Genomic DNA, 26,815 nt, shown 5'->3' on the forward strand with positions numbered 1-26,815 from the left:
AAGACTTACAGAAAATGTTTGACCTGTGTCATTGCCAACAAAGGGTATATAACAAAGTATTGAGAAAATTTGTTATTGACCAACTACTTATTTTCCACCATAATTTGCAAATAAATTCATTAAAAATCCTACAATGTGATTTTCTGGAAAAAAAAATCTCATTTTGTCTGTCATAGTTGACGTGTACCTATGATGAAAATTACAGGCCTCTCTCATCTTTTTAAGTGGGAGAACTTGCACAATTGGTGGCTGACTAAATACTTTTTTCCCCCACTGTAGATGCCAACTTGGCTGGACTAACTGTCTATTCACCATCAAATCAAATAAATTCTTAGAAAGTTCAGGTTCTCTGAACATTCCCACATAAAAAAATACTACAGTTTACTATAGAATTCTACAGTACTTACTAAGAATTATATAGTAAACTGTAGTTTACTATAGAATACTATACTACACACTGTAGTATCTCTCGATCATGTGTAGTACTTACTATACAATGTTGTAGTATACTGTAGAATACTATAGTAAATACTACAGTATTATCCGCAAAAAAACACTGTAGTCAATACTACAGTTATGTCCGCAAAAACACTACAGTCCGCAAAAACACGACCCTTTTTAAACTATAGTAAATACTAAAGTATTTAATTTGCATATACACTGCCCACTACCCTATATTGCAATTTGTGCCACCCATAAGTGAAAAACCTACATGCAAAGTATAGATCATATATTGTGTTCCCTACAGATTATTGAAAAGAGCAGAACCGCTGAACTATCCATTCAGACCCCAGTCCTACCTACAGGTTATGGAAAATTTGCTCTTTTAGTATTGCTCCAGTAGGTTTCCTGAAGGAGAAAGCATCCACTTCTATGTCACAGATAATAAAACAAAAACACTATAGTAAATACTACAGTAATGTCCGCAAAAACACTACAGTAAATACTACGGTATACTACAATCCGCAAAACAGTACATTAATTACTATAGTATATACAAGTTTTCTTCTACTACAGTATTTATACTATAGCTCACTGTAAATACTACAGTATACTACAGTAAATACACTACAGTGAATACTACAGTAAAGTCTGCAAAAACACTACAGTGAATACTATATGATTTATTCCATAGTATACAACAGTATTTTTTCATATGGGTTTGGCAATGAAATAAGGAAAGTGAGGAAGTAAGGAGTCACATTGAAGTAGTGATTGAACTCATAAAAGAAAAAGGAGTTTATAATAGATCATGTGTGACTGTGAATATATAAAGTGTGTGTGTGGAGTTGATGTAAATCAGTGCGTGTCTTACCTTGGCCATCTGAGCCTGGGCACCACTGGACTTCAGGGCGGTCACTGCTTTCTGGGCCGCTGTCGGACTGTCAAAGTCCACAAAGCCATAGCCTACACAACACATATACACACATTTTACTTAAAGTTAATGAATTTGTACATCATTTTCATGATTGATAAGTAAGATTGGAATTCAAAATGGTTGTTAGATTAACTAAAGACATTCTGTAAAATGACTAAAGTTTAGTGGATGTGGCTTCATAGATTTATACAGTATATTAGTAGACCTGTAACCAGACTAATACTTTAATATTATATCATATAGCCTAATACCATCTAATATTGTAGAATACATTTGTGATCGAGTTTGAGTCCATAAGTCCATGAGCTTGTTTAAGGAGACACAGTCAACAACACAACACTAGACACTAACACTATCTTTCTAGGTTAAATGTAAGTGGCATCTGTGTCATGAACCAAACAACCTGCTGAACTCTCACCTTTGCACTTGTTGGTGGTTTTGTCCAAGATGGCCTTGGTGGAAACAATCTTCCCATACCTTCAAAACAAAAACACAAAAACATGACATCATCAGACCATATGAGGAAGAGGTGACTATCGGACATTTTGAGTAAGCTCCCTAACATTTAGACACAAACACTTCCTAATGCTGGGTAATTATGCATGTGCACACACACACACACACACACACACACACACACACATACACACACACACACACACACACACACACACACCTTAGGCTGTGGTTACAGGTGTTTGTGCCTCTTTAATGTGATCTCCACTGGCGCAGATACACTCGTCTGCTCCTTCCCTCCCTCCTTCTCTTTGTCTGTCTGTCTGTGGGGTGTAGAGGTGATGGAGGGGTCGTACAGTAACTGTGTTCTGTGGTGTTGTTTTCAGCTGACAGGAGACAGAGCCCCAGGGCCAAAAACTATCTGTTCTGGGCTTGTCTTTATCCCTGCCTGTCCGCTCTGATTCCTCAAAATACTCCTACACTGGCCTCTCACACACACACACACGTGCACACACACACACTTACCCACATGAGAAAATACTATAGTATTCACTAGTGTTTTTTGTGGACTGTACTATACTGTAGCATCTACTGTAGAGTTTTTGCGGACATTACTGTAGTATTTACTACAGTGTTTTTGTTTCATTATCTTTGACATAGAAGTGGAGGCTTTCTCCTTGACAAAACCTACTGGAGAAATATTGGAGGATTATTACAAATTAAATACTGTAGTGTTTACTATAGTTAAAAAACTGTAGTGTTTTTGCAGACATTCCTGTAGTATTTACTATAGTATTCTACAGTATACTACAAAATTATATAGTAAGTACTACAGGGGGATACTATAGTGTGTAGTATAGTATTCTACAGTATACTACAGTTTACTATAGAATTCTATAGTAAGTACTGGAGTATTCTACAGTAAACTTAGTCCCCTGTAGCTCAGTTGGTAGAGCATGGCGCTTGCAACGCCAGGGTTGTGGGTTCGTTTCCCACGGGGGGCCAGTATGAAAATATATGCACTCACTAACTGTAAGTTGCTCTGGATAAGATCGTCTGCTAAAATGTAACTGTAGTATTTCTTCATGTGGGTAAACATACACCTTCAACACACCCACACAGTGTCTGTTCTCTTTTAAATTAAGTTTTTCACTCCACCTCACCTTTATGAAAAAAGCTACAAAGAAACACTAAGGCAACTTCTCCTGTTCAGTGTAAAATACTGTTTGTTATAGTAGTTAGTAATTAATTTACTCTATAAATGTAGCACATACTGCCTAATGTGTCATGCACTGTCCCGTATAGCCATTCCAATCACTGACAGTAAAGAAAAACAGAGCAAAACCTAATAAGTTAGAGCGTTGGGCCAATAACCAAAATGTTGCTGGTTCGGATACTGAGCCGACAAGGTAAAGAATCTGTCGATGTACCCTTGATCAAGGCCCTTACCATATTTGCTCCAGGGTTGCCGTATTACTATTGCTGACCCTGTAAATCTACACCTATCTGGCGTATGAGACAATAAAACACACTATTTTATTGTTTTAAGCCTATAACAGTTACATAGGCTATACAGAATCTTTGTCTCTGGGGATGCTCCTGAGCCAAAAAGGGCCCCCTAAATGGACAGAAACCTTGTCCATCAATGGCCTGATTGAAAGGGCTAAGCCCCACCTAAAAAAGTTAGGAGCATCAAATAGTATTTAGGAGCACCATAAAAAAACGAAGGCCCTATATGAATCCTACCTTCGAAGCACATCTCTTCTAGTAGCTATCCAGGAGACCCTTTCCTTTCTTCCAGTGCCATCTTAAACCATACTCATACTGGTCAAGTTACCAGGTTGTTGTTATCCAGCTAGCTAACATGACTGGACAAGGTTGTTTTTTATCAAACAGTTAGCAGCCTTCAAGTTGTTAATCAGCTTAATCAGACTTGCCCGTGCTCATGGTTCTCACAGGTAAAGTGCAAAAGGAAGTGGACACGGCTGCTACCTCGCTCTCCGACCACGGTGCATGAATTGAGGAGCAAACTGAAGTTAAGAGGAAATTCAGCAACTCCTGGAGGACAGTGGAAGTTGATAAAAAAAAGCTTCTTTAGTTAAAAGTAAAAATGCCCTTCGACCATGTTTCATCAGGGTTTTAAAATTACAGTTAGTAAATTGAAGGAGGCATCCAATGGGTTCAGAGGGTCATGTCTGTAGCTCAGCTGGTAGAGCACGGTGCTTGTAACGCCAGGGTAGTGGGTTCGATCCCCGGGACCAACCATACACAAAAATGTATGCACGCATGACTGTAAGTCGCTTTGGATAAAAGCGTCTGCTAAATGGCATATTATTATTATATCAAATTGACGTCAAAAGTAGATTTTTGTCAAATTTATTTTAGCTAACCCTAACCATTTTCCTTACCTTAACCTAATTCTCCTAACCTGCCACGAAAAGTACATTTTGACATAAGCTGTAGGCCTACTCTATCTAGTCAAAACCAGTTCAGGGACCAATCAGAATGCAAGTACAAGGCAAAACATGTAATTGGTAAATTAGTTGCAAAAATCCGACCAATAGGCAAGCAGTACGTAATTTTGAAACATATAAAAGCCTCTGTCATTTTTCACTGTAAAATCCAGCTGAAGACTAACACATTAGTATTTACTTTTAACAAGGGGTGCAACTTTCACTGGAGATGGGGGACATGTCCCCCCCCCACATTCTGAAATTGCATTTTTGTCCCCCCCAGTTTTATCATTGGAATGTGATACAAAACGAGGCAATGGTGTGCTTTAGTACCATGCGGACGCCTCCAAGCGGTCGGGTAGGCTGTTTGAAGTGTTTATCTGACTGGATAATTAATTACTTTTTTTAATGTCCCCCCACTTATAAAACCAAAGTGGCGCCCCTCATTTTATCAATACAGAAGCAAATAACTTCTACTGTACTCAAAGAGTTGCTGAATTTCATCTTCACTCTCACAGGTTAGAGGTGAAATGATAAAAAGTATCGTATGAACATGCTCAAGATGCACGCCACTATGATGATGATACAAATGTAACAACAGCCAGGGCTCACCAGACATGAAACAAACACACAAATGTAACAACTTTGCTTGCTCCCAAACCCAGAGGCACGACTACAATTTTGCCGTTCAATGTATTATCTGGGTGAATATTTTTCTAAGCACACTGGTACTACCAAATAAACATTTGAGGTCACACAGCAAATATTTATGAACACAGGCCTATTCGACCAAAATGGTGGCACTTTAAAGAACTGACAGCCTAATGTGACACAGACTGTCCTGTATAGCCATCACTGATAGTATAGAAAAATAGAGCAAAACATAATAGAGTTAAGGTGTTGGCTTGACAGTCACTGGACCCGGGTTTGAATCCTGGTCGGGGCTACCCCCCCAGATTTGCTACAATATAAACAAAGAGCACTAGAATAGGAAAGTTAAAGTATTGCTTAGTAGTATGCAGTGTAACTTTACAGTACAATGGTATAGGATAGTGAAATAAAATAGATGTCAGAAGTGGGATTCAAACCCACACCTCCAGGGGAGACTGAACGCAGCGCCTTAGACTGCTCGGCCATCCTGACTTCTACTAGAGAGAGAGAGGCCCTGCCCTCCACTGTCTCTGTGTAATGCAGTCAGCGAGGGAGGCTGGTGTTCCACTGGCTGGCCCTGACAAAGCGCTGGGGTGGAGTGTAACCGGATCCCTCACCCCTTCCTGTCCCCTCTCTCTCTCTCCACTGTCCTCTGCTCCCGCTCTCTCTTTCCACCTCTGGGTCCTAAAGCCTGGCCGTTAGCATTAGCGGCCACACATGGAGTAGGATGAAGTTGCCCCTAAACTCTGACACTGTTGGTTAGTATTGGAAGTTAGGTAATCTGATTTTAGATCTGTGAATAGGGAGGAATTTCTACCTTGAGCCATATGACCACAACCATACATAAACACTCAATACCCACCAACTTTTTGGTGGGGATGAGACCTCTTTTGTAATGGAGAGAGAGAGTAATAGTTTGTGTTGTCATTAACAAAGTCATGCATCCTGTTGAACAGTTCAAAGGTTGTGGGGCGGTAACTCTCTGACCTTCCTCCTACCTCAACAATTGTTGTAAAGTGTGTGTGTGTAGTAGGGAGGGGAGGATGGGGTAGAATGTCTTAGCTGTCAACTCTGACCCACTTACAGGCCTGTGGCATTCTTTACCCAGCATGCCATGGTATTCTTTTCCCAGTCAATTGCATTTCCCCTCCAAGGTTCACTTTTCTGCGAATCCCCCTCCCCACCTCCCCTTCTCCAACACATATTACACAAACTCACCCCTCCCTCTCCAACTTGATGTCAATCTCCAGTCTTTACCCTGTTAAGTCAGAGTTTTCTGTTTTAAATAGCAATTAAAAATTCATACTCCTCTCTAGGTCACTCACTCTACACTCCTTCACTTATCCAAACAATAATCAGAATGCATCAAAACTGGACCCTATTAACAGAGGCTGTGTCTGCATACCAATTCTCTCTCCTTCTTCCCAAAGTGTGCAATTGTTCACTTCCCTTCACTGATTTGACAGGAAATGACTGGTATAAGAAATATGGTGGAAACTCTCACTAGCCCATGGCTCCACCAATCCAATGCTTTAAGATTTGTGGGAAGTAGTGAACAAGTGCACAACTTGTTCACTACTGGTGTGGTTTCTCTGGTGCCTGGGCTGGATGTTAAGTTTTTTGTTAGTGAAAGCAAGCCCGCCTTTTTTGACTGTATGTGTTGTGTTATGTTGTGTTGTTTTCTGTGTGTGTGTGTGTGTGTGTGTGTGTGTGTCCACTATGTATGCCCTTGATGCTTCTGGCTGTAGTTCCTAATGTATCCATCTTTCCTGATTGTTTATTCAACACTACAACACATACATCTCCAGGCTTGCCAATTGGTAATACAGCACTATATAGGGAATTTGGGACGTTTCCTTGGTATTCTGATGGCCTAGATGATCACAGAGTCCTCTTCTAACCTCTCTCCCACTCAACAGTTTGTTTAAATCATTCCTGTGTGTGTGTGTGTGTGTGTGTGTGTGTGTGTGTGTGTGTGTGTGTGTGTGTGTGTGTGAAAGGCCAGTTTAAGAGTGTGTGTTGTTTGTAGATGGTGACTTGTTGGATGTGGGTCTTGGTTTTCTCCTGCTGAGCCTCTCCAGTCTCTTTAGTGAGGGAGGTTACATCAGGACATGGAGGAGGATGTTTACCCCTTTCTGGCCCCTTCTCTCCCTCCCTCTCTATAACTTGTATTTAATCTATATTTCTCTCTTCATTTCTATCTGTTTAATCCCCTGGTTTTCCTTACACTTCTCGACTCTTTATATAGTAATTATTTCAAATGGACTTTGATTCACACATTCTGATTCACATGCTTCATTTGGACTGGGGTGAATACAGTCATTCCCCAGGTGTATGTATCAATTCTATAAATCACCCATTTGATCACATTCTATGGTTATAGTATCATTACGTAAATTATGGGATTATAAAGAATAGCTTGTTACAAACACATGCTCTTCCAACTCCACCTAGCTGTAGCACTGCTGCTGACACAAGCCTTTTACTTTCAGCAACTTATATTGTGAGTCTGTAATGTGCATTGTACCTGAAACAATGGATGGCCTTGGTTAGTGTGCAGTACATGCGTCAGGGGTAACTTTCCCCAAATGTAACTTTCCCCATAGCAACCCTGAAAATGCGCAATATCCAGTCACAACAACCCTTGTCGCAACACGAGTAGGTTGTATCGCCAACCATAATGCAGTTCTGATCTGGGGGTAAGCTTTTATATAGGTAGCCTGAAAGTAATAACCGTAGTCACTTTGTGGCAAAGTAGCACCTGTTGAAGAGCTCCAGGTAGAAGTCACCTGTGGGCACAGATCTAGGATTAGTTTATCCTGCTTCCATCCTAACTCTAACCACCAGGATGAAAATACTAAACTGATCTTAAATCAGCATCTAGGGGCAACTTCGCCCTACCCGTGTAAAAGAAAGTGTGCAAGTAGGAGGAGAAGACCTACGGCTGGCATAGCTTGACCAGGTCCTGGTCTGTGGTCCCGGGGTGAAGACCGCGGATGTACAGGTTAGTTTTACTCAGCTGTTCCCCTCCCCCGACACTGCTGTTGCTGCTGCTGTTGGGACTGGGGGGTGCCATCTGGTGGCCGGAGGACACATATGACTGCTGGAGAGAGAGAGAGAGAGAGAGAGAGAGAGAGAGAGAGACAGAGACAGAGACAGAGACAGAGACAGAGACAGAGACACAAGGAGAGATACAGAGAGAGAGAGAGAGAGAGAGAGAGCGAGAGAGAGAGCGAGAGAGAGAGAGAGAGAGAGAGACAGACAGAGAGAACGAGAGAGTATTATATATTAGGGGTATTCAAATTCAAGCCTGGAAATCCGGAATACTGCAGGTTTTCTGTTTTACCTGATAATTAATTGCACCGACCTGGGGTGTATTCATTACGGCGATTCTGTTGCAAAATGTTTCTTAAACAGCAGCAAATGGAATGAAAATGTAGGGGACCTACCTGAATTTGTCCAATAGAAACTCTTGTTTTAGCTTCATAACATTAGGACTAATGATTACACCACTGGTGTCCTATGTCTAAATCAGTCCTTGATTAGAGGGGAAGATTGAAAATCAGGATTGGAACTGGCTTCGAGGTCCTGATTTGAATTAGCCTGTTATGTATCATATATTGGGAAGGGCTGTGTCATGAAGGCACTAAAGCTCCCTCAGGTCTTCTGGTAGACCACAGAGATGATAAACGATTTAGTCATGATTTTGTAATGGAAGAATCTTATAAAATGGTGGGAGTGGGAGTTGGTAGATTCCTCTCTTTCCAGCCATGTGTGGGAGTGTATTCAGTTCAGGTACCTTACATTTTCATAAATTATTCACAGCGTGCTTTGAATTGTTACAGCTGTTACCATTCAAAAGGACTAAAACTCAAACCACGGTTTTTAACGAACACAGCTTCAAAATGGTGGCTCAAGAGACAGGCGATTGTGTGAGAGCAGGGTAAAACGATACCACACAGCCCTCATGTCAACACTCACCAATACTGCATTCTGAAGTGAATGTGGGGCCTCTTTGCTGCCTAGGTCATATTTGGAAAATGGGCCTCTTTTCTGCTTACTCCATACTGGGCAACTGCTCCTTTTTTCGCTATCAAAACTTTCAAAACCGCAGAAGATTCTTCTGCTTTGCACAGCGAAACCCAATGATTCAAAGAACAACATACACCAACATTTAATTAGTTTGACGGGGCTGAATTCAGTGACGTGTGTAAACACTGTATCCCTTTTGTTCTTTGTGAGAAGTCATGAGCTGTCTTTTCTCCCATACCACACTCTCTGTATAAAGGGAGTGCTTCAAAACACAACACAAACATCTGGTCAGGCTTAGAGTCTTCTGTCTCTATTCCACAACCACAGGTTTAACTCAGTTATTCAGACATTTCACACTCATTCCTCTCTCTCTCAGTCAATTGTCTCCTCAACAATATAGCGTAGCTAACCGCCGCTCGACTCCCTGAAAAAATGCAAAAATAGTAAACAATTCAAACAATGAGGTCAACTCAGTCCACAATAGGTCCAAGGTCTGTGCGTTCATAAGCGCCGCGGTTATATATGTCACAGCAACGGGGGAAGCGAGGAGACAGAAGAGCTCCCAACGATGATTAACAAATACTATTTTGGGAAGAGTTCCCCGTCAGCTGAGCCTGGCACAGAACAGCAGCATTCTCTGAACTGCTATAACTGTTTATAACAAGCTGCTTAATGCATTCATAACAGCTCTATTCCAACCTATAAAAACTCTCAGCACTTCAGCAGCATTCTGGGTGGTGCTACAATAGCCTATGGGGAGGATCAGTTATTCAACACACTGTGAGTCGCTAAACACAAACATGGAGTATTGCGCAACAGGCAAAACAGCACAGTTTACCATGAATGAGTCTGGAATAGTTGTGACTCAAGAGTAAATGTTTTTGCTTCACTTGAATCCAGTCATTTTTATTTCACAACTGTTGATTTAAATAGTTTTTTTTATGACAGTAATAATGGTTTGAGTACAGTTGGAATGAGTGTTCTTTAATTAAAACAACTATATTGACACAATAACACAATTTTAGCACAACAACATTACACAATGCTTTTAACAGTCTCCCATAAATATTCCTACGACAGCAAATTAACACCAGTGGCGTAGAGGCTGTGAGTGTTTGTCATTGTGAGGGAGTTTGTGTGTGTGTGTGTGCACGTGTGTGAATCAACTCTAGTGTTTTAATGCCATTTTTCCAAAATCTAACCGCCACATGTGTCATCGTCTAACTTATGAAACGTTCCCTCAACCCCGCCAGCCCCTCTTCAGTAGCTAATTCCCGGGTGTTGGGTAGAATCCTGCCTACAGTATAGCTTTCCTATAGAGGCCCTCTCCTCTCCTGTCCCCTGCCTGCCTGTCTCTCCTGAAGGGGTTGTAATTAGACCAGGCCCAGTGGATGAGCTGCACCAGGGGGACAATGGGGGGGTGTTGAGATGCAGACGGGCGAGTTAAGAGCAGGGGACGAATCTTGCTAATTACACCCTATTCACGGGGGCACAGTGTCCCCCTTTGTGTCTCCTCAAACACCCCCCTGACCCCTCCCTATATGAGCCGCCGCTGGCCCCCTGACAGACAGGCCCCTGAAGCACAGGCTGCCAGGCTCATTTCTCCAAGGCTAAATCCCCTCTTCCTCCGATGCTGATTCAGCCTGAAAAGATTCTCTGTGTTTGCTCATGTTAGATGACATGGAGGCATGCCCTGGTCAAATTAACACAAAAAGACAGGGGGGTGTTTTATTTTTATTTCTCTCTCTCTCTCTCTCTCTCTCTCTCTCTCTCTCTCTCTCTCTCTCTCTCTCTCTCTCTCTCTCTCTCTCTCTCTCTCTCTCTCTCTCTCTCTCTCTCTCTCTCTATTCAATTTCATTTTAAGGGGCTTTATTGGCATGGAAAACATATGTTTACATTGCCAAAGTAAAAAAATTAACAGTAAACATTACACTCACAAAATTTCCAAAAGAATAAAGACATTTCAAATGGTATATTATGTCTATATACAGTGTTGCAACGATGTGCAAATAGTTAAAAGTACAAAATGGAAAATAAATATACATATTTATTTACAATGGTGTTTGTTCTTCACTGGTTGCCCTTTTCTTGTGGCAACAGGTCACAAATCTTGCTGCTGTGATTGTACACTGTGGTATTTCACCCAATAGATATGGGAGTTGATCAAAATTGGATTTGTTTTCTAATTCTTTGTGGGTCTGTTTAATCTGAGGGAAATACAGTGGGGGAAAAAAGTATTTAGTCAGCCACCAATTGTGCAAGTTCTTCCACTTAAAAAGATGAGAGAGGCCTGTAATTTTCATCTTAGGTACACGTCAACTATGACAGACAAATTGAGATTTTTTTTTCTCCAGAAAATCACATTGTAGGATTTTTAATGAATTTATTTGCAAATTATGGTGGAAAATAAGTATTTGGTCACCTATAAACAAGCAATATTTCTGGCTCTCACAGACCTGTAACTTCTTCTTTAAGAGGCTCCTCTGTCCTCCACTCGTTACCTGTATTAATGGCACCTGTTTGAACTTGTTATCAGTATAAAAGACACCTGTCCACAACCTCAAAGAGTCACACTCCAAACTCCACTATGGCCAAGACCAAAGAGCTGTCAAAGGACACCAGAAACAAAATTGTAGACCTGCACCAGGCTGGGAAGACTGAATCTGCAATAGGTAAGCAGCTTGGTTTGAAGAAATCAATTGTGGGAGCAATTATTAGGAAATGGAAGACATACAAGACCACTGATAATCTCCCTCGATCTGGGGCTCCACGCAAGATCTCACCCCGTGGGGTCAAAATGATCACAAGAACGGTGAGCAAAAATCCCAGAACCACACGGGGGGACCTAGTGGATGACCTGCAGAGAGCTGGGACCAAAGTAACAAAGCCTACCATCAGTAACACACTACGCCGCCAGGGACTCAAATCCTGCAGTGCCAGACGTGTCCCCCTGCTTAAGCCAGTACATGTCCAGGCCCGTCTGAAGTTTGCTAGAGTGCATTTGGATGATCCAGAAGAGGATTGGGAGAATGTCATATGGTCAGATGAAACCAAAATAGAACTTTTTGGTAAAAACTCAACTCGTCGTGTTTGGAGGACAAAGAATGCTGAGTTGCATCCAAAGAACACCATACCTACTGTGAAGCATGGGGGGTGGAAACATCATGCTTTGGGGCTGTTTTTCTGCAAAGGGACCAGGACGACTGATCCGTGTAAAGGAAAGAATGAATGGGGCCATGTATCGTGAGATTTTGAGTGAAAACCTCCTTCTATCAGCAAGGGCATTGAAGATGAAACGTGGCTGGGTCTTTCAGCATGACAATGATCCCAAACACACCGCCCGGGCAACGAAGGAGTGGCTTCGTAAGAAGCATTTCAAGGTCCTGGAGTGGCCTAGCCAGTCTCCAGATCTCAACCCCATAGAAAATCTTTGGAGGGAGTTGAAAGTCCGTGTTGCCCAGCGACAGCCCCAAAACATCACTGCTCTAGAGGAGATCTGCATGGAGGAATGGGCCAAAATACCAGCAACAGTGTGTGAAAACCTTGTGAAGACTTACAGAAAACGTTTGACCTGTGTCATTGCCAACAAAGGGTATATAACAAAGTATTGAGAAACTTTTGTTATTGACCAAATACTTATTTTCCACCATCATTTGCAAATAAATTCATTAAAAATCCTACAATGTGATTTTCTGGATTTTTTTCCCTCATTTTGTCTGTCATAGTTGACATGTACCTATGATGAAAATTACAGGCCTCTCTCATATTTTTAAGTGGGAGAACTTGCACAATTGGTGGCTGACTAAATACTTTTTTTCCCCACTGTATGTGTCTCTAATATGGTCATACATTTGGCAGGAGGTTAGGAAGTACAGCTCAGTTTCCACCTCATTTTGTGGGCAGTGTGCACTTCTCTTGAGAGCCAGGTCTGCCTACGGCGGCCGTTCTCAATAGCAAGGCTATGCTCACTGAGTCTATACATAGTCAAAGCTTTCCTTAATTTTGGGTCAGTCACAGTGGTCAGGTATTCTGCCACTGTGTACTCTCTGTTTAGGGCCAAATAGCATTATTGTTTGCTCAGTTTTTTTGTTAATTCTTTCCAATGTGTCAAGTAATTATCTTTTTGTTTTCTCATGATTTAGTTGGGTCTAATTGTGTTGCTGTCCTGGGGCTCTGTGGGGACTGTTTGTGTTTGTGAACAGAGCCCCAGGACCAGGCCAGGACCAGCTTGCTTAGGGGACTCTTCTCCAGGTTCATCTCTCTGTAAGCGATGGCTTTGTTATGGAAGGTTTGGGAATCGCTTCCTTTTAGGTGGTTGTAGAATTGAACGGCTCTTTTCTGGATTTTGATAATTAGCGCGTATCAGCCTAATTCTGCTCTGCATGCATTATTTGGTGTTTTACGTTGTACATGGAGGATATTTTTGCTGAATTCTGCATGCAGAATCTCAATTTGGTGTTTGTCCCATTTTGTGAATTCTTGGTTGGTGAGCGGACCCCAGACCTCACAACCAATAAAGGGCAATGGGTTCTATAACTGATTCAAGTATTTTTAGACAGATCCTAATTGGTACGTCGAATTTTATGTTCCTTTCGATGGCATAGAAGGCCATTCACAGCTTTGTGGAAGTTACCTGTGACGCTAATGTTTAGCGCTCTCTCTCTCTCTCTCTCTCTCTCTCTCTCTCTCTCTCTTCTCTCTCTCTCTCTCTCTCTCTCTCTCTCTCTCTCTCTCTCTCTCCTCTCTCTCTCTCTCTCCTCTCTCTCTCTCTCTCTCTCTCTCTCTCTCTCTCTCTCTCTCTCTCTCCCCCCCCCCCCCCCCCTCTCTCTCTCTCTCTCTCTCTCTCTCTCTCTCTCTCTCTCTCTCTCTCTCTCTCTCTCTCATACACACGCACACAAACAGGTACGCACACACACACCGGCAAACCCATGTTGGTGTTTACGGTGTGCAATCATGTTCCTTTTTTTGTAATGAATACATGAATACTGATCATTACATGCTTGTATGTACTCTACAAATGACTGAATATGTGTGTGTGTGTGTGTGTGTGTGTGTGTGTGTGTGTGCTATGTGAGAAAGAATGCAGGAACTCGAAATCTCACAGGGTAAGAGTAACACATCATTACTACAGTACCCTTTAATTCAGCAGACTAGGGCAACACACACAGCTGCTGTGGAAGATCAAAGCAATCTCATTCCTCTCTGTTTGCCAAAACTAGGGATTTTGAGTCCACAACAGGACAGGTATGTGGGATGCTTGGTGGACTGGAGCAGCTTCCGTCAAACCAAACCTAGTTGCTACAGAGCCTGTAACTTTCTGCTTGTCATGAATACAGTAAATACACACACAGGTGCTTGCTTACATTTACACACTCTAGCATGGCCATCTTCGTCTGTAGGGAAGTGGGTCTGAGTTTCAAACTTGTCTCTCTGACCATGCAGCCACCTCAGACTAACTCATAGTAGTTACCTTATCCTGTGACCCCTCTAGTTTTCTGAGCACACACAAACAAAACGCACACACACACAAACAAACACACACGCACACACACACACTCTTTATGCGGTGCACACTGCACAGAACACCAGAAGAATTATCACTGAATTATCACAGTGAATTATTGTAATGTTTGCTTATGTATCAATTAATCCCATAAGAGATGGGTTGCCAACTGGCGATTTGACATGAAAATCAAATGTAATTCATTCATTAATTCACACACACACACAGGACAACACCATAAATAAGCCTCAACTTGTTTTCCTTCAACAGTCACTCTGCTACCAACCTGACAATTTCTACTAAGACTAGGCTACCCAATCTGCATTAGGCCTACACTGAAATGCTTCCAGTTTCCCTGTCCATAAATCAGACAACCTTTAATAAATTCATATATTCCCCACTTCATCCATGATGGGCAGAAAAGGGCCTGTGAAAAAAGCCACTGCTTTTCACTGACCATTTAATAGCCCTGCCAGGACCTCCCTGTGTTAATTAGTTTCAGGAAATCCTAGCGCCCAAGACCATTCTCCCTTAAATCTAACTCTCTCTACTGTCTGTCTGTCTGTATGTCTCGCTCCTTGTCTGTCTGTTTCTATCTCTGTCTTCCTGTTGGGCTTGTCGGTCTGGGGGTATGGCTGGTTTCCTGTATCCTATAGCTGGAGCATTTGCTCCCACCTCCAAAAGGAGAGTCCACTGACTGACCGTCTGTCTGATTGACCAACTGAGTGACACACAGATTTGTTAACTGTCTGACTGAGGCAGCCTCCAGTTGGGTCCGGATTAAATTATCTTCAAGATACGAAATTCTGTTAGTTGAGGAATTAGATAAACTAGAAATACTCTTTCAGATCCAATGAAATAGCTTACATTTGAGTACATTTAGACTAAATAATTTTAGTCAAATGCTTAACACTTTTGCTATGTTAAACCCAATCAGTCAATTTGATATTAAAACTAAACCATTCTACGCATTTGAATATATAACTTATCTGATAACAATCCATCTATTCAACTACTGTGCTCTCTGATCCACCTTATGAAAGACTTGTTTTCCCTCTCCTGTTCTCCAGCCAACACACTGGTACAACCACAAAGCAAATGGCTTGGTTGCTTACAGTAAAAGGAAGCAATTATTGTCAGCCTGGCTGTATTTTTGCCTCAGGTGACTGGCAAATGTTACTCTGAACATTGGCTGAATGTTCCTGTGCTGTGGTTTATAGTCGGCAGGCTGGTACAGAGTACAGAGGCAGACAGGACATCCTTTTTCTGTCTGCTCCTGATCTTATCAAGCAGTCATTTTTATCAGCCAGCCAGCCACTCTACATTTCTACCAGGTGACGGAGGACACCAGGCTCCAGTCCAGACTCGTCCATGAAATCTCTCTCTTGCTCTCGTTCTCTCTCTCTCTCTCTCTCTCTCTCGCTCTCTCAATTCAAAGGGGCTTTATCTATCTGTCTCTCCATCTCTTTATCTTTACTATTTCTCTCTCTCTCCATCTCTTTACTTCCTCTTTATCTCACACCTACTGCTCTCACCTTCCTCTTTCTCTCTTTCCTCTCGCTCTTGCATCCCTCGCCCATGCTCCTTCCTCTCTCTCTCCCTGTTTCATTTCTTTGTCTTTCTGTCCCACATACATGCGTAATGTTCATGTACACAAACCTAACACGCATACTGACGTTAGAATACACACATGTTTCAGCTGCATGTGGCAGGTGGCAGAGGCTTGGGGAACCAGATCCTGCCTTTAAAACAGTGGCCCATAGCAGTTTATGAGTTCTAACTAAATGTGAGGCAGTCAGTGCCTGGCATCACTGCAGTGCTTGGCATCATATTTCAGATAGCTGTGCTTTCTCCAAGGACTCTCTCTCTTTCTCTCTCTTCCTTGGACTGCTCATGCGGTTGGCAACAGAGGGAGAGACCACTTTCAAATGTCTGATGCATTAAACAATGACAGAGAGTTAGATAAACATACAGTGGGAGCAGGGCCAGGGGGACAAAGGAGACTGCACCGGCCAAGTTGATCCAGTGTCAAGCCACTACACCAGCAGAGTTTAGCTTACTCACTGACTTACTGCACATATCCCACCCATCCACTACACCAGTAGAACTCTCCTGCACCTATCCCACCCATCCACTACACAAGTAGAACGTATTGCACCTATCCCACCCATCCACTACACCAGTAGAACTTACTGCACCTCTCCCACTCATCCACTACACAAGTAGAACTTATTGCACCTATCCCACCCATCCACTACACCAGTAGAACTTACTGCACCTATCCCACCCATCCACTACACCAGTAGAATTTACTGCACCTCTCCCACCCATCCACTACACAAGTAGAACTTATTGCACCTATCCCACCCATCCACTACACCAGTAGAACTTACTGCACCTATCCCACCCATCCACTACACCAGTAGAACGTATTGCAACTATCCCACCTATCCACTACACCAGTATAACTTACTGCACCTATCCCACCCATCCACTACAACAGTAGAACTTACTGCACCTATCCCACCCATCCACTACACCAGTATAACGTCCTGCACCAATCCCACCCATCCACTACACCAGTAGAACTTACTGCACATATCCCACCCATCCACTACACCAGTAGAACTTATTGCACCTATCCCACCCATCCACTACACCAGTAGAACGTATTGCACCTATCCCACCTATCCACTACACCAGTAGAATTTACTGCACCTATCCCACCTATCCACTACACCAGTAGAACTTACGGCACCTATCCCACCTATCCACTACACCAGTATAACTTACTGCACCTATCCCACCCATCCACTACACCAGTATAACTCTACTGCACCTATCCCACGTATCCACTACACCAGTAGAACTTACTGCACCTACCCCACCCATCAACTACACCAGTAGAACGTATTGCACCTATCCCACCCATCCACTACAACAGTAGAACTTACTGCACCTATCCCACCCATCCACTAAACCAGTAGAACTTACTGCACCTATCCCACCCATCCACTACACCAGTAGAACTTACTGCACCTATCCCACCCATTCACTACACCAGCCCAGCTTACAACGCATAAAGGTGTAGTGTCTGATAATGTCCCCTGGTAGTTGGTGTAGCTGTAAATAACAATATATCCATGTTTGAGAAGGCCCCCGGGGGACAAATTGTTTGTACATGTTTCTTTACGTGACTTGAAAGCCCAGAGGTCTTTTCACTGGCTCTTATACAGGGTATTATCCATGGCATACAAAGGAGACAATCTAACACAGTCCAAATATACCAAGTCTGTAACAAAGCACAGACACCCAACAGAAGACTTACTGGCAGAGATACTAAATATAGATGTTACCAGGACTGGAGGGGAAAACAGAAGGAAAGAGAGAGAGAGGTGTCATTTTAGGTACACATTTCTGCTGAAACAGAATGAAAATGCTTTTTTCTGAAGTACAATGTATCAGAAAAGTATAGAACCAGACATCTATGTTACATTTCTGCATGTTAAAATGAGAAGTATTTGATATCATGGAGAATACATTAAATGCATGTTTATAACACTGTAATACATCATCAACATGTATTGATCATATCTTTCTTATGCTGCAGAAATGTGTTTGAAAGCAGTATCCAAATACATCGGATGTAGTGATCACAATATAGTAGCCATATATAGGAAAGCCAAAGTTCCAAAGGCTGGGCTTAATATTGTGTATAAGAGGTCATACAATATGTTTTGTAGGGATTCCTATGTTGTTGATGTGAAGAACATTTGTTGGTCCATGGTGTGTAATGACGAGCAACCAGACTCTATACTTGACACATTTATGAAATTGCTTATCCCAGTTACTAATAAGCATGCACCCAAGAAAATGACTGTAAAAACTGTTAACTCCCCTTGGACTGATGAGAAATTGAAAAATTGTATGGTTGAGAGGGATGAGGCAAAAGAGATGGCAAATTGGTCTGGCTGTACAACCGATTGGCAAACGTATGTGACTCAACTGAATAAAAAGAAGAAGAAGAAACTACACTATTAAACAAAGATAAATGACATAAAGAATGATAGTCAAAAGCTTTGGAGCACCTTAAATGAAATCTTGGGCAAAAAGGCAAACTCCGCTCCATCATTCATTGAATCAGATCATTCATCACAAAACCCACTGATATTGCCAACTAAACTCAGCGAAAAAATAAACGTCCCTTTTTCAGGACCCTGTCTTTCAAAGATAATTCGTAAAAAAACAAAAAACATCACAGATCTTCATTGTAAAGGGTTTAAACACTGTTTCCCATGCTTGTTCAATGAACCATAAACAATGAATGAACATGCACCTGTGGAACGGTCGTTAAGACACTAACAGCTTACAGACGGTAGGCAATTAAGGTCACAGTTATGAAAACTTAGGACACTAAAGAGGCCTTTCGTCTGATGTGGCCAGGGCAATAAATTGCAATGTCCGTCCTGTGAGACGCCTAAGACAGCGCTACAGGGAGACAGGACAGACAGCTGATCGTCCTCGCAGTGGCAGACCACGTGTAACAACACCTGCACAGGATCAGTACATCCGAACATCACACCTGCAGGACAGGTACAGGATGGCAACAACAACTGCCTGAGTTACACCAGGAACGCACAATCCCTCCATCAGTGCTCAGACTGTCCGTAATAAGCTGAGAGAGGCTGGACTGAGGGCTTGTAGGCCTGTTGTAAGGCAGGTCCTCAACAGATATCACCGGCAACAATGTCTCCTATGGGCACAAACCTACCGTCGCTGGACCAGACAGGACTGGCAAAAAGTGCTCTTCACTGAGGAGTCGCGGTTTTGTCTCACCAGGGGTGATGGTCGGATTCGCGTTTATCGTCAAAGGAATGAGCGTTACACCGAGGCCTGTACTCTGGAGCGATATCGCAAGTGTGTATGCGGATGACTCAATACTATACACGTCAGCTACCACAGTGACTGAAATTACACTTAACAACACTTAACAAAGAGCTGCAGTTAATTTCAGAATGGGTGGCAAACAATGTTAGTCCTAAATATTTCAAAAACTAAAAGCATTGTATTTGGGACAAATCATTCACTAAACCCTAAACCTCAACTAAATCTTGTAATGAATAATGTGGAAATTGAGCAAGTTGAGGAGACTAAATTGCTTGGAGTAACCCTGGATTGTAAACTGTCATGGTCAAAACATATTGATACAACAGTAGCTAGGATGGGGAGAAGTCTGTCTATAATAAAGGGCTGCTCTGCATTCTTAACAGCACTATCAACAAGGCAGGTCCTACAGGCCCTAGTTTTGTCGCACCTGGACTACTGTTCAGTCGTGTGGTCAGGTGCCACAAAGAGGGACTTAGGAAAATTGCAATTGGCTCAGAACAGGGCAGCACGGCTGGCACTTGGATGTACACTAATAATATGCATGTCAGTCTCTCATGGCTCAAAGTGGAGGAGAGACAAAGAGTAGCTTCTGCCTTGGCAGCAGCTAATGGGGAGCCATAATAAATACAAATACAAATTGTATTTATGCTAACCTCATTTTTTTTGATTTCATACATTATCTCAAAAGGACTTACTACAATGGTCTATGTATGAGAAAATCCACAGAGGGAATCTGTTTTTATTTTTATTTTTAATTTTTTTTAGGGGCTACATCAGCTTTAATATTGCAGATAGATTGTAACTTCCATCAATGTAATGTAATAATGTAATATGCCATTTAGCAGACGCTTTTATTCAAAGCGACTTACAGTCATTGTCTGCATCACTTCCAATCCCCCATATGATATTTTTTCTCGCATATATACATATATATATATATATATATATACATATACACATACATACACATACATAGATACATGTATGTATAGATAGATACATAGATACATGTATGTATAGATACATACATAGATCCTGGGACTAAACACCTCCCTCTGCAACTGGATCCTGGACTTCCTGACGGGCCGCCCCCAGGTGGTAAGGGTAGGTAACAACACATCTGCCACACTGATCCTCAACAGGGAGGCCCCTCAGGGGTGCGTGCTCAGTCCCCTCCTGTACTCCCTGTTCACCCATGACTGCATGGCCAGGCACGACTCCAACACCATCATTAAGTTTTCCGACGACACAACAGTGGTAGGCCTGATCACCGACACCGATGAGACAGCCTCTAGGGAGGAGGTCAGAGACCTGGCCGTGTGGTGCCAGGATAACAACCTCTCCCTCAACGTGACCAAGACAAAGGAGATGATTGTGGACTACAGGAAAAAAAAGAGGACTGAGCACGCCCCCATTCTCATCGACGGGGCTGTAGTGGAACAGGTTGAGAGCTTCAAGTTCCTTGGTGTCCACATCACCAACGAACTATCATGGTCCACACACACCAAGACAGTCGTGAAGAGGGCACGACAAAGCCTATTCCCTCTCAGGAGACTGAAAAGATTTGGCATGGGTCCTCAGATCCTCAAAAAATTATACAGCTGCCCCATCGAGAGCATCCTGACTGGTTGCATCACCGCCTGGTATGGCAACTGCTTGGCCTCCGACCGCAAGGCACTACAGAGGGTAGTGCGTACGGCCCAGTACATCACTGGGGCCAAGCTTCCTGCCATCCAGGACCTCTATACCAGGCGGTGTCAGAGGAAGGCCCTCAAAATTGTCAAAGACTCCAGCCACCCTAGTCATAGACTGTTCTCTCTGCTACCGCACGGCAAGCGGTACCGGAGTGCCAAGTCTAGGTCCAAAAGACTTCTCAACAGCTTCTACCCCCAAGCCATAAGACTCCTGAACAGCTAATCATGCATACCCAGACTATTTGCTACACCCCATATTTTTACGCTGCTGCTACTCTGTTAATTATTTATGCATAGTCACTTTAACTCTACCCACATGTACATATTACTTCAACTACCTCAACTGCACCGGTACCCCCCTGTATATATAGCCTCCCTACTGTTATTTTATTTTACTTCTGCTCTTTTTTTCTCAACACTTTTTTGTTTGTTTATGCCATATCTTTCTAACTGTGCTCTTTCACAAAAGCTCACAATATATAACCTATATACTTATTATGGACACAGCATGTCTTACACTAGTTATCTTGTTGTTATTAGTTGTTGTTATCAGTCCCAACCTTCAGCTCCATTCAACACCTCCCATCTATCTCTTAACACCATCCATATTGGATTTCTATTTGCCATATATTTTTCAACTGTACTGTGATGTTTTACAAAAGTTCTGAACCTTTCTATTCTCATTGTTTCTACAGTTTGTGAATTGAAAATAAACATCTTTGCTAAAAGTATTATTATATTATTGATCGATTGACTATGACTTTTCAGATCACCCAGTAGTGCTATGTCCAGAAACAAGCTACAAATGGACAGTACCAAAACAAATGATCTAATGATTCTATCTCTTCACAGCCAAATCTGCAGAGCTGGGAATATTGTATCCCCCATACAAATAACATTCTATTGGTAGCAATAATTTTATATAATAATTTAAATTGAAAATGTCTATGTTTTGAATCCGGCGTCGTTAAGCGTATCAGTTCATAAACACTATGTCATGGAATGGGTACGTCAAAAATCTCTTCCCAACTATTTTGCAATCTATATGGGACGGCTGTCAATCTTTTGGTCCTTAAATGAAACTGGTAAACTTTTTTATATATCACAATTTTCTTTAATCAATTATGTTCTTTAATGCAAGGCCAACAGACAAGTTCCTTACTTTTTCCTCCTTCCACTTTCCTCTTCCATTTTTGCGGTAATGCTGCAATTATTTGGTTGTAATTTTGGGTAGAGCAGACATTTCCATATGTTTTTGTTAGCTGCATGTGCGACATAACTCCACCATTCCACCATGTTTTTTTATAGTGATATTTGGGAGATTATTTCCTTTTCAAATAACTTAAAGTGAGAGGTTGTAATCTGAATAAAGGGAAAAAGTCCCTTCTTGAACATTGGGTGAGACAATTTTACTAGTTTGCTAGAGAACCAGTTCGGATTTAAGTATAATTTTTGTATGACTGAAGCTTTTAGTGATAGGTCTAATGCTTTAATATTTAATAATTTCTGTCCTCCTAATTCATATTCATTATATAAATAGGCCCGTTTAATTTTGTCTGGCTTGCTGTTCGAAATAAAATGGAATATTTTTTCTCATATAATTTAAAAAACTGTTCGCTAGGCGTAGGCAAGACAAATAGGTAGACTGGGATAATACTAAAGAGTTAATCAGTGTGATTTTTCCACAAATTGACAGGTATTTACCTTTCCATGGTAGCAAGATCTTATCTATTTTTGCTAACTTTCTATTCTTTTTTTTTGGAGTGAGATCATTTATTTCATTTGGGATATGTATTCAGAGTATATCCACATCACCATCAGACCATTTTAATGGTAAACTACATGGTAATGTAAAAATTGTATTTTTTAGTGATCCAATACATAATATAGTACATTTATTGTCATGCCCTGACTTATGGAACTCTTGTATGTTGAGTCAGGGTGTGGAGATCTAGGTATTGTGTTTCTATGTTTGGCCGGGTGTGATTTCGTCGGTGGTCGGGAGAGGTTGTGTTTTCTCTAGCAGGAGGTAAGCTTGGCTTCTTATATGGTGTTGAGTAAAGCTTAAACCATGTATTTAGATTGTAGGTAGGTATTGTAGTTAGGTATTATAGGTAGTTTACTTAGGTAGTTATTGTAGGTTATTGTAGGTAATTATTGTAGGTAAGTATTGTATTCGGCGGACCCCGGCGAAGCACGAGGCTAGCTTACCCACTACTTGGACCAACAAAGCTAGCTAGCTAGCTAGCGGGTAGCTACTGGTAACTTTTAGCAACTGTGGTTAGTTGTTTCCAATGTTATTTCACGCTTAAGAGTACCTGTGATTGAGCCAGCTAGCTGCCTACCATTCAGCTGTTTTTCTAACCTCATTATCCGAGGCATTAACGTTAGGTGGTTGGTAGCTGCTGTACTTAATTACAGCTACTGATTGCAGTCTGCCACCCAGACAGCTGGCGTCGGGTAAGTTTGGCTTTATACATAGCTTGGGCTTTGTCGAGTAAGGCTTAAGCTATGTATTTAGATTGTAGTTAGGTATTATAGGTAGGCATCGTGGGCTGTATATTATTAGGTATTATAGGTAGGCATCGTGGGCTGTTGTGGGTAGTTGTTGTATGTAGTTATTGTAGGTTACTTTTGTATTCGGGCGGTGCCGGGTGTAGTACAAGCTAGCTAGCTAACTCACCTCCTGGATTAGCTGGCGAGTAGCTATTAGCAACGGTAGCAACTAAATACAATATCCTTTTAGCCAGCTACATTCGTTCGCAGCGACGCCGTTTTTCAAACAAAGTCAACACAGCAGCCATTGCTAGCTAGCCACACTACCAGCTAGCTGTACTGTAGTAGCTAAATACAATATCTTTGTGCTAGCTAGCCAACGTTTAATTATTGCTGCGTTATGAAAGAACTAGACACGGACACGAATTATCTGTTTAGTGTGTTAACACACTATTGGTAGTTTGTTGTAACCAAGTATTGGTGCTAAACTGTGTGTTATTGGATGCTAGCATGCTAGTTAGCTATGGCGTCATAGTTAAAGTAAGTTGAGTCTATTCCTTGAAACATTGAACCGCTGTAGTTTACAACAATTCTAATTTCTAAAGTGGAAGTTGGGAGAGTTTTATTCGGGTGGTTCAGTGAAACAATTATGGTTTCTGAGGTGGAAGTTGGGAGAGTTATATATATAATTTTTTTTTGGTGAGGGAGGCCCTGCTCTCTCCTTTCCCAGATGTTTAGTTCATTTCATTCCGATCTCCTCTGCATTATTGTAGCCATCTGCTACAGCCTGTCAACTATGCCTCTGCCTATCCCTGTTCTCTCCTCTCCGCACAGGCTACACAAACGCCTCACACCGCGTGGCTGCTGCCTCTCTAACCTGGTGGTCCCTGCACGCACCACACACCTGGAGTTCCAGGTCTCAGGCAGCCTCTGGAACTGCCATTCTGCTGCCAACAAGGCTGACTTCATCCCAGCCTATGCTACCCTCCAGTCCCTCGACTTCCTAGCGCTGACGGAAACATGGATTACCACTGAAAACACTGCTACTCCTACTGCTCTCTCCTCGTCTGACCATGTGTTCTCGCATACCCCGAGAGCATCTGGTCAGAGGGGTGGTGGCACAGGAATCCTCATCTCTCCCAAGTGGTCATTCTCAACTTTTCCCCTAACCCATCTATCTCCTCATTTGAATTCCACGCTGTCACAGTCACTAGCCCATTTAAGCTTAATATCCTTGTCATCTATCGCCCTCCAGGTTCCCTTGGAGAGTTCATCAATGAGCTTGACGCCTTGATAAGTTCCTTTCCTGAGGATGGCTCACCCTTCACAGTTTTGGGGGATTTCAACCTCCCTACGTCTACATTTGACTCATTTCTCTCTGCCTCCTTCTTTCCACTCCTCTCCTCTTTTGACCTCACCCTCTCACCGTCCCCCATACTCACAAGGCAGGCAATACGCTTGACTTCATCTTTACTAGATGTTGCTCTTCTACTAATCTCACTGCAACTCCCCTCCATGTCTCCGACCACTACTTTGTATCCTTTTCTCTCTCGCTCTCCTCCAACACTACTCACTCTGCCCCTACACAGATGGTAACGCGCCGCCCGCAACCTTCGCTCTCTCTCTCCCACTACTCTCTCCTCTTCCATCCTATCATCTCTTCCCTCTGCTCAATTCTTCTCCCTCCAATCTCCTGATTCTGCCTCCTCAACCCTCCTCTCCTCCCTTTCTGCATCCTTTGACTCCCTGTGTCCCCTATCCTCCCGGCCGGCTCGGTCCTCCCCTCCAGCTCCGTGGCTTGATGACTCATTGCGAGCTCACAGAACAGAGCTCCGGGCAGCTGAGCGGAAATGGAAGAAAACTAGACTCCCTGCGGACCTGGCATCTTTTCACTCCCTCCTCTCTACATTTTCTTCATCTGTTTCTGCTGCTAAGGCCACTTTATACCACTCTAAATTCCAAGCATCTGCCTCTAACCTTAGGAAGCTCTTTGCCACATTCTCCTCACTGCTGAATCCTCCTCCTCCTCTCTGTGGATGACTTCGTCAACCACTTTGAAAAGAAAGGTTGACAACATCCGATCCTCGTTTGTTAAGTCTAATGACACTGCTGGTCCTGCTCACACTGCCCTACCCTATGCTTTGACTTCTTTCTCCCCTCTCTCTCCAGATAAAATCTTGCGACTAGTGACTGCAGGCCGCCCAACAACCTGCCCGCTTGACCCCATCCCCTCCTCTCTTCTCCAGACCATCTCCGGTGACCTTCTCCCCTACCTCACCTCGCTGATCAACTCATCCTTGACCGCTGGCTATGTCCCTTCCGTCTTCAAGAGAGCGAGAGTTGCACCCCCTTCTCAAAAAACCAACACTCGATCCCACTGATGTCAACAACTACAGACCAGTATCCCTTCTTTCTTTTCTTTCCAAAACTATTGAGCGTGCCGTCTTTAGCCAACTCTCTTGCTATCTCTCTCAGAATGACCTTCTTGATCCAAACCAGTCAGGTTTCAGGACTGGTCATTCAACTGAGACTGCTCTTCTCTGTGTCACGGAGGCTCTCCGCACTGCTAAAGCTAACTCTCTCTCCTCTGCTCTTGTCCTTCTAGACCTGTCTGCTGCCTTTGATACTGTGAACCATCAGATCCTCCTCTCCACCCTCTCCGAGCTGGGCATCTCCGGCGCGGCTCACTCCTGGATTGCGTCCTACCTGACCGGTCGCTCCTACCAAGTGGCGTGGCGAGAAGCTGTCTCCGCACCACGTGCTCTCACCACTGGTGTCCCCCTGGGCTCAGTTCTAGGCCCTCTCCTTTTCTCCCTATACACCAAGTCACTTGGCTCTGTCATATCCTCACATGGCCTCTCCTATCATTGCTACGCTGACGATACACAACTAAGCTCCCTGCCTGTGCCATTAAACCCCTACAACTCATCCAGAATGCCGCAGCCCGTCTGGTGTTCAACCTTCCCAAGTTCTCTCACGTCACCCCCCTCCTCCGCACACTCCACTGGCTTCCAGTTGAAGCTCGCATCCGTTACAAGACCATGGTGCTTGCCTATGGAGCAGTGAGGGGAACGGCACCTCCGTACCTTCAGGCTCTGATCAGTCCCTACACCCAAACGAGGGCATTGCGTTCATCCACCTCTGGCCTGCTGGCTCCCCTTCCTCTGCGGAAGCATAGTTCCCGCTCAGCCCAGTCAAAACTGTTCGCTGCTCTGGCACCCCAATGGTGGAACAAGCTCCCTCACGACGCCAGGACAGCGGAGTC

At 42.9% G+C, this 26,815-nt stretch overlaps 1 protein-coding gene across 2 annotated transcripts in view; it reads right to left on the bottom strand.

The window, feature by feature from the left end:
• The window catches only part of LOC121577554 (RNA-binding motif, single-stranded-interacting protein 2), a 59,043-nt gene that overhangs the window by 24,631 nt on the left and 7,597 nt on the right, over positions 1 to 26,815 (bottom strand). The window contains exons 2-4 of one of the 2 annotated variants that reach the window (XM_041891259.1): positions 7,881 to 8,038; positions 1,797 to 1,855; positions 1,316 to 1,407 (exon numbers count right to left, since the gene is read on the bottom strand). In XM_041891259.1, coding sequence (XP_041747193.1) covers positions 1,316 to 1,407; positions 1,797 to 1,855; positions 7,881 to 8,038 — 309 coding nt within the window. Of the gene's footprint in view, positions 1 to 1,315; positions 1,408 to 1,796; positions 1,856 to 7,880; positions 8,042 to 26,815 lie in introns of both variants that reach the window. The other variant, XM_041891258.1, reaches the window with a different exon arrangement.

The sequence above is a fragment of the Coregonus clupeaformis genome, unplaced genomic scaffold (assembly GCF_020615455.1).
Source record: "Coregonus clupeaformis isolate EN_2021a unplaced genomic scaffold, ASM2061545v1 scaf0005, whole genome shotgun sequence".
Lineage (NCBI taxonomy): Eukaryota > Metazoa > Chordata > Actinopteri > Salmoniformes > Salmonidae > Coregonus > Coregonus clupeaformis.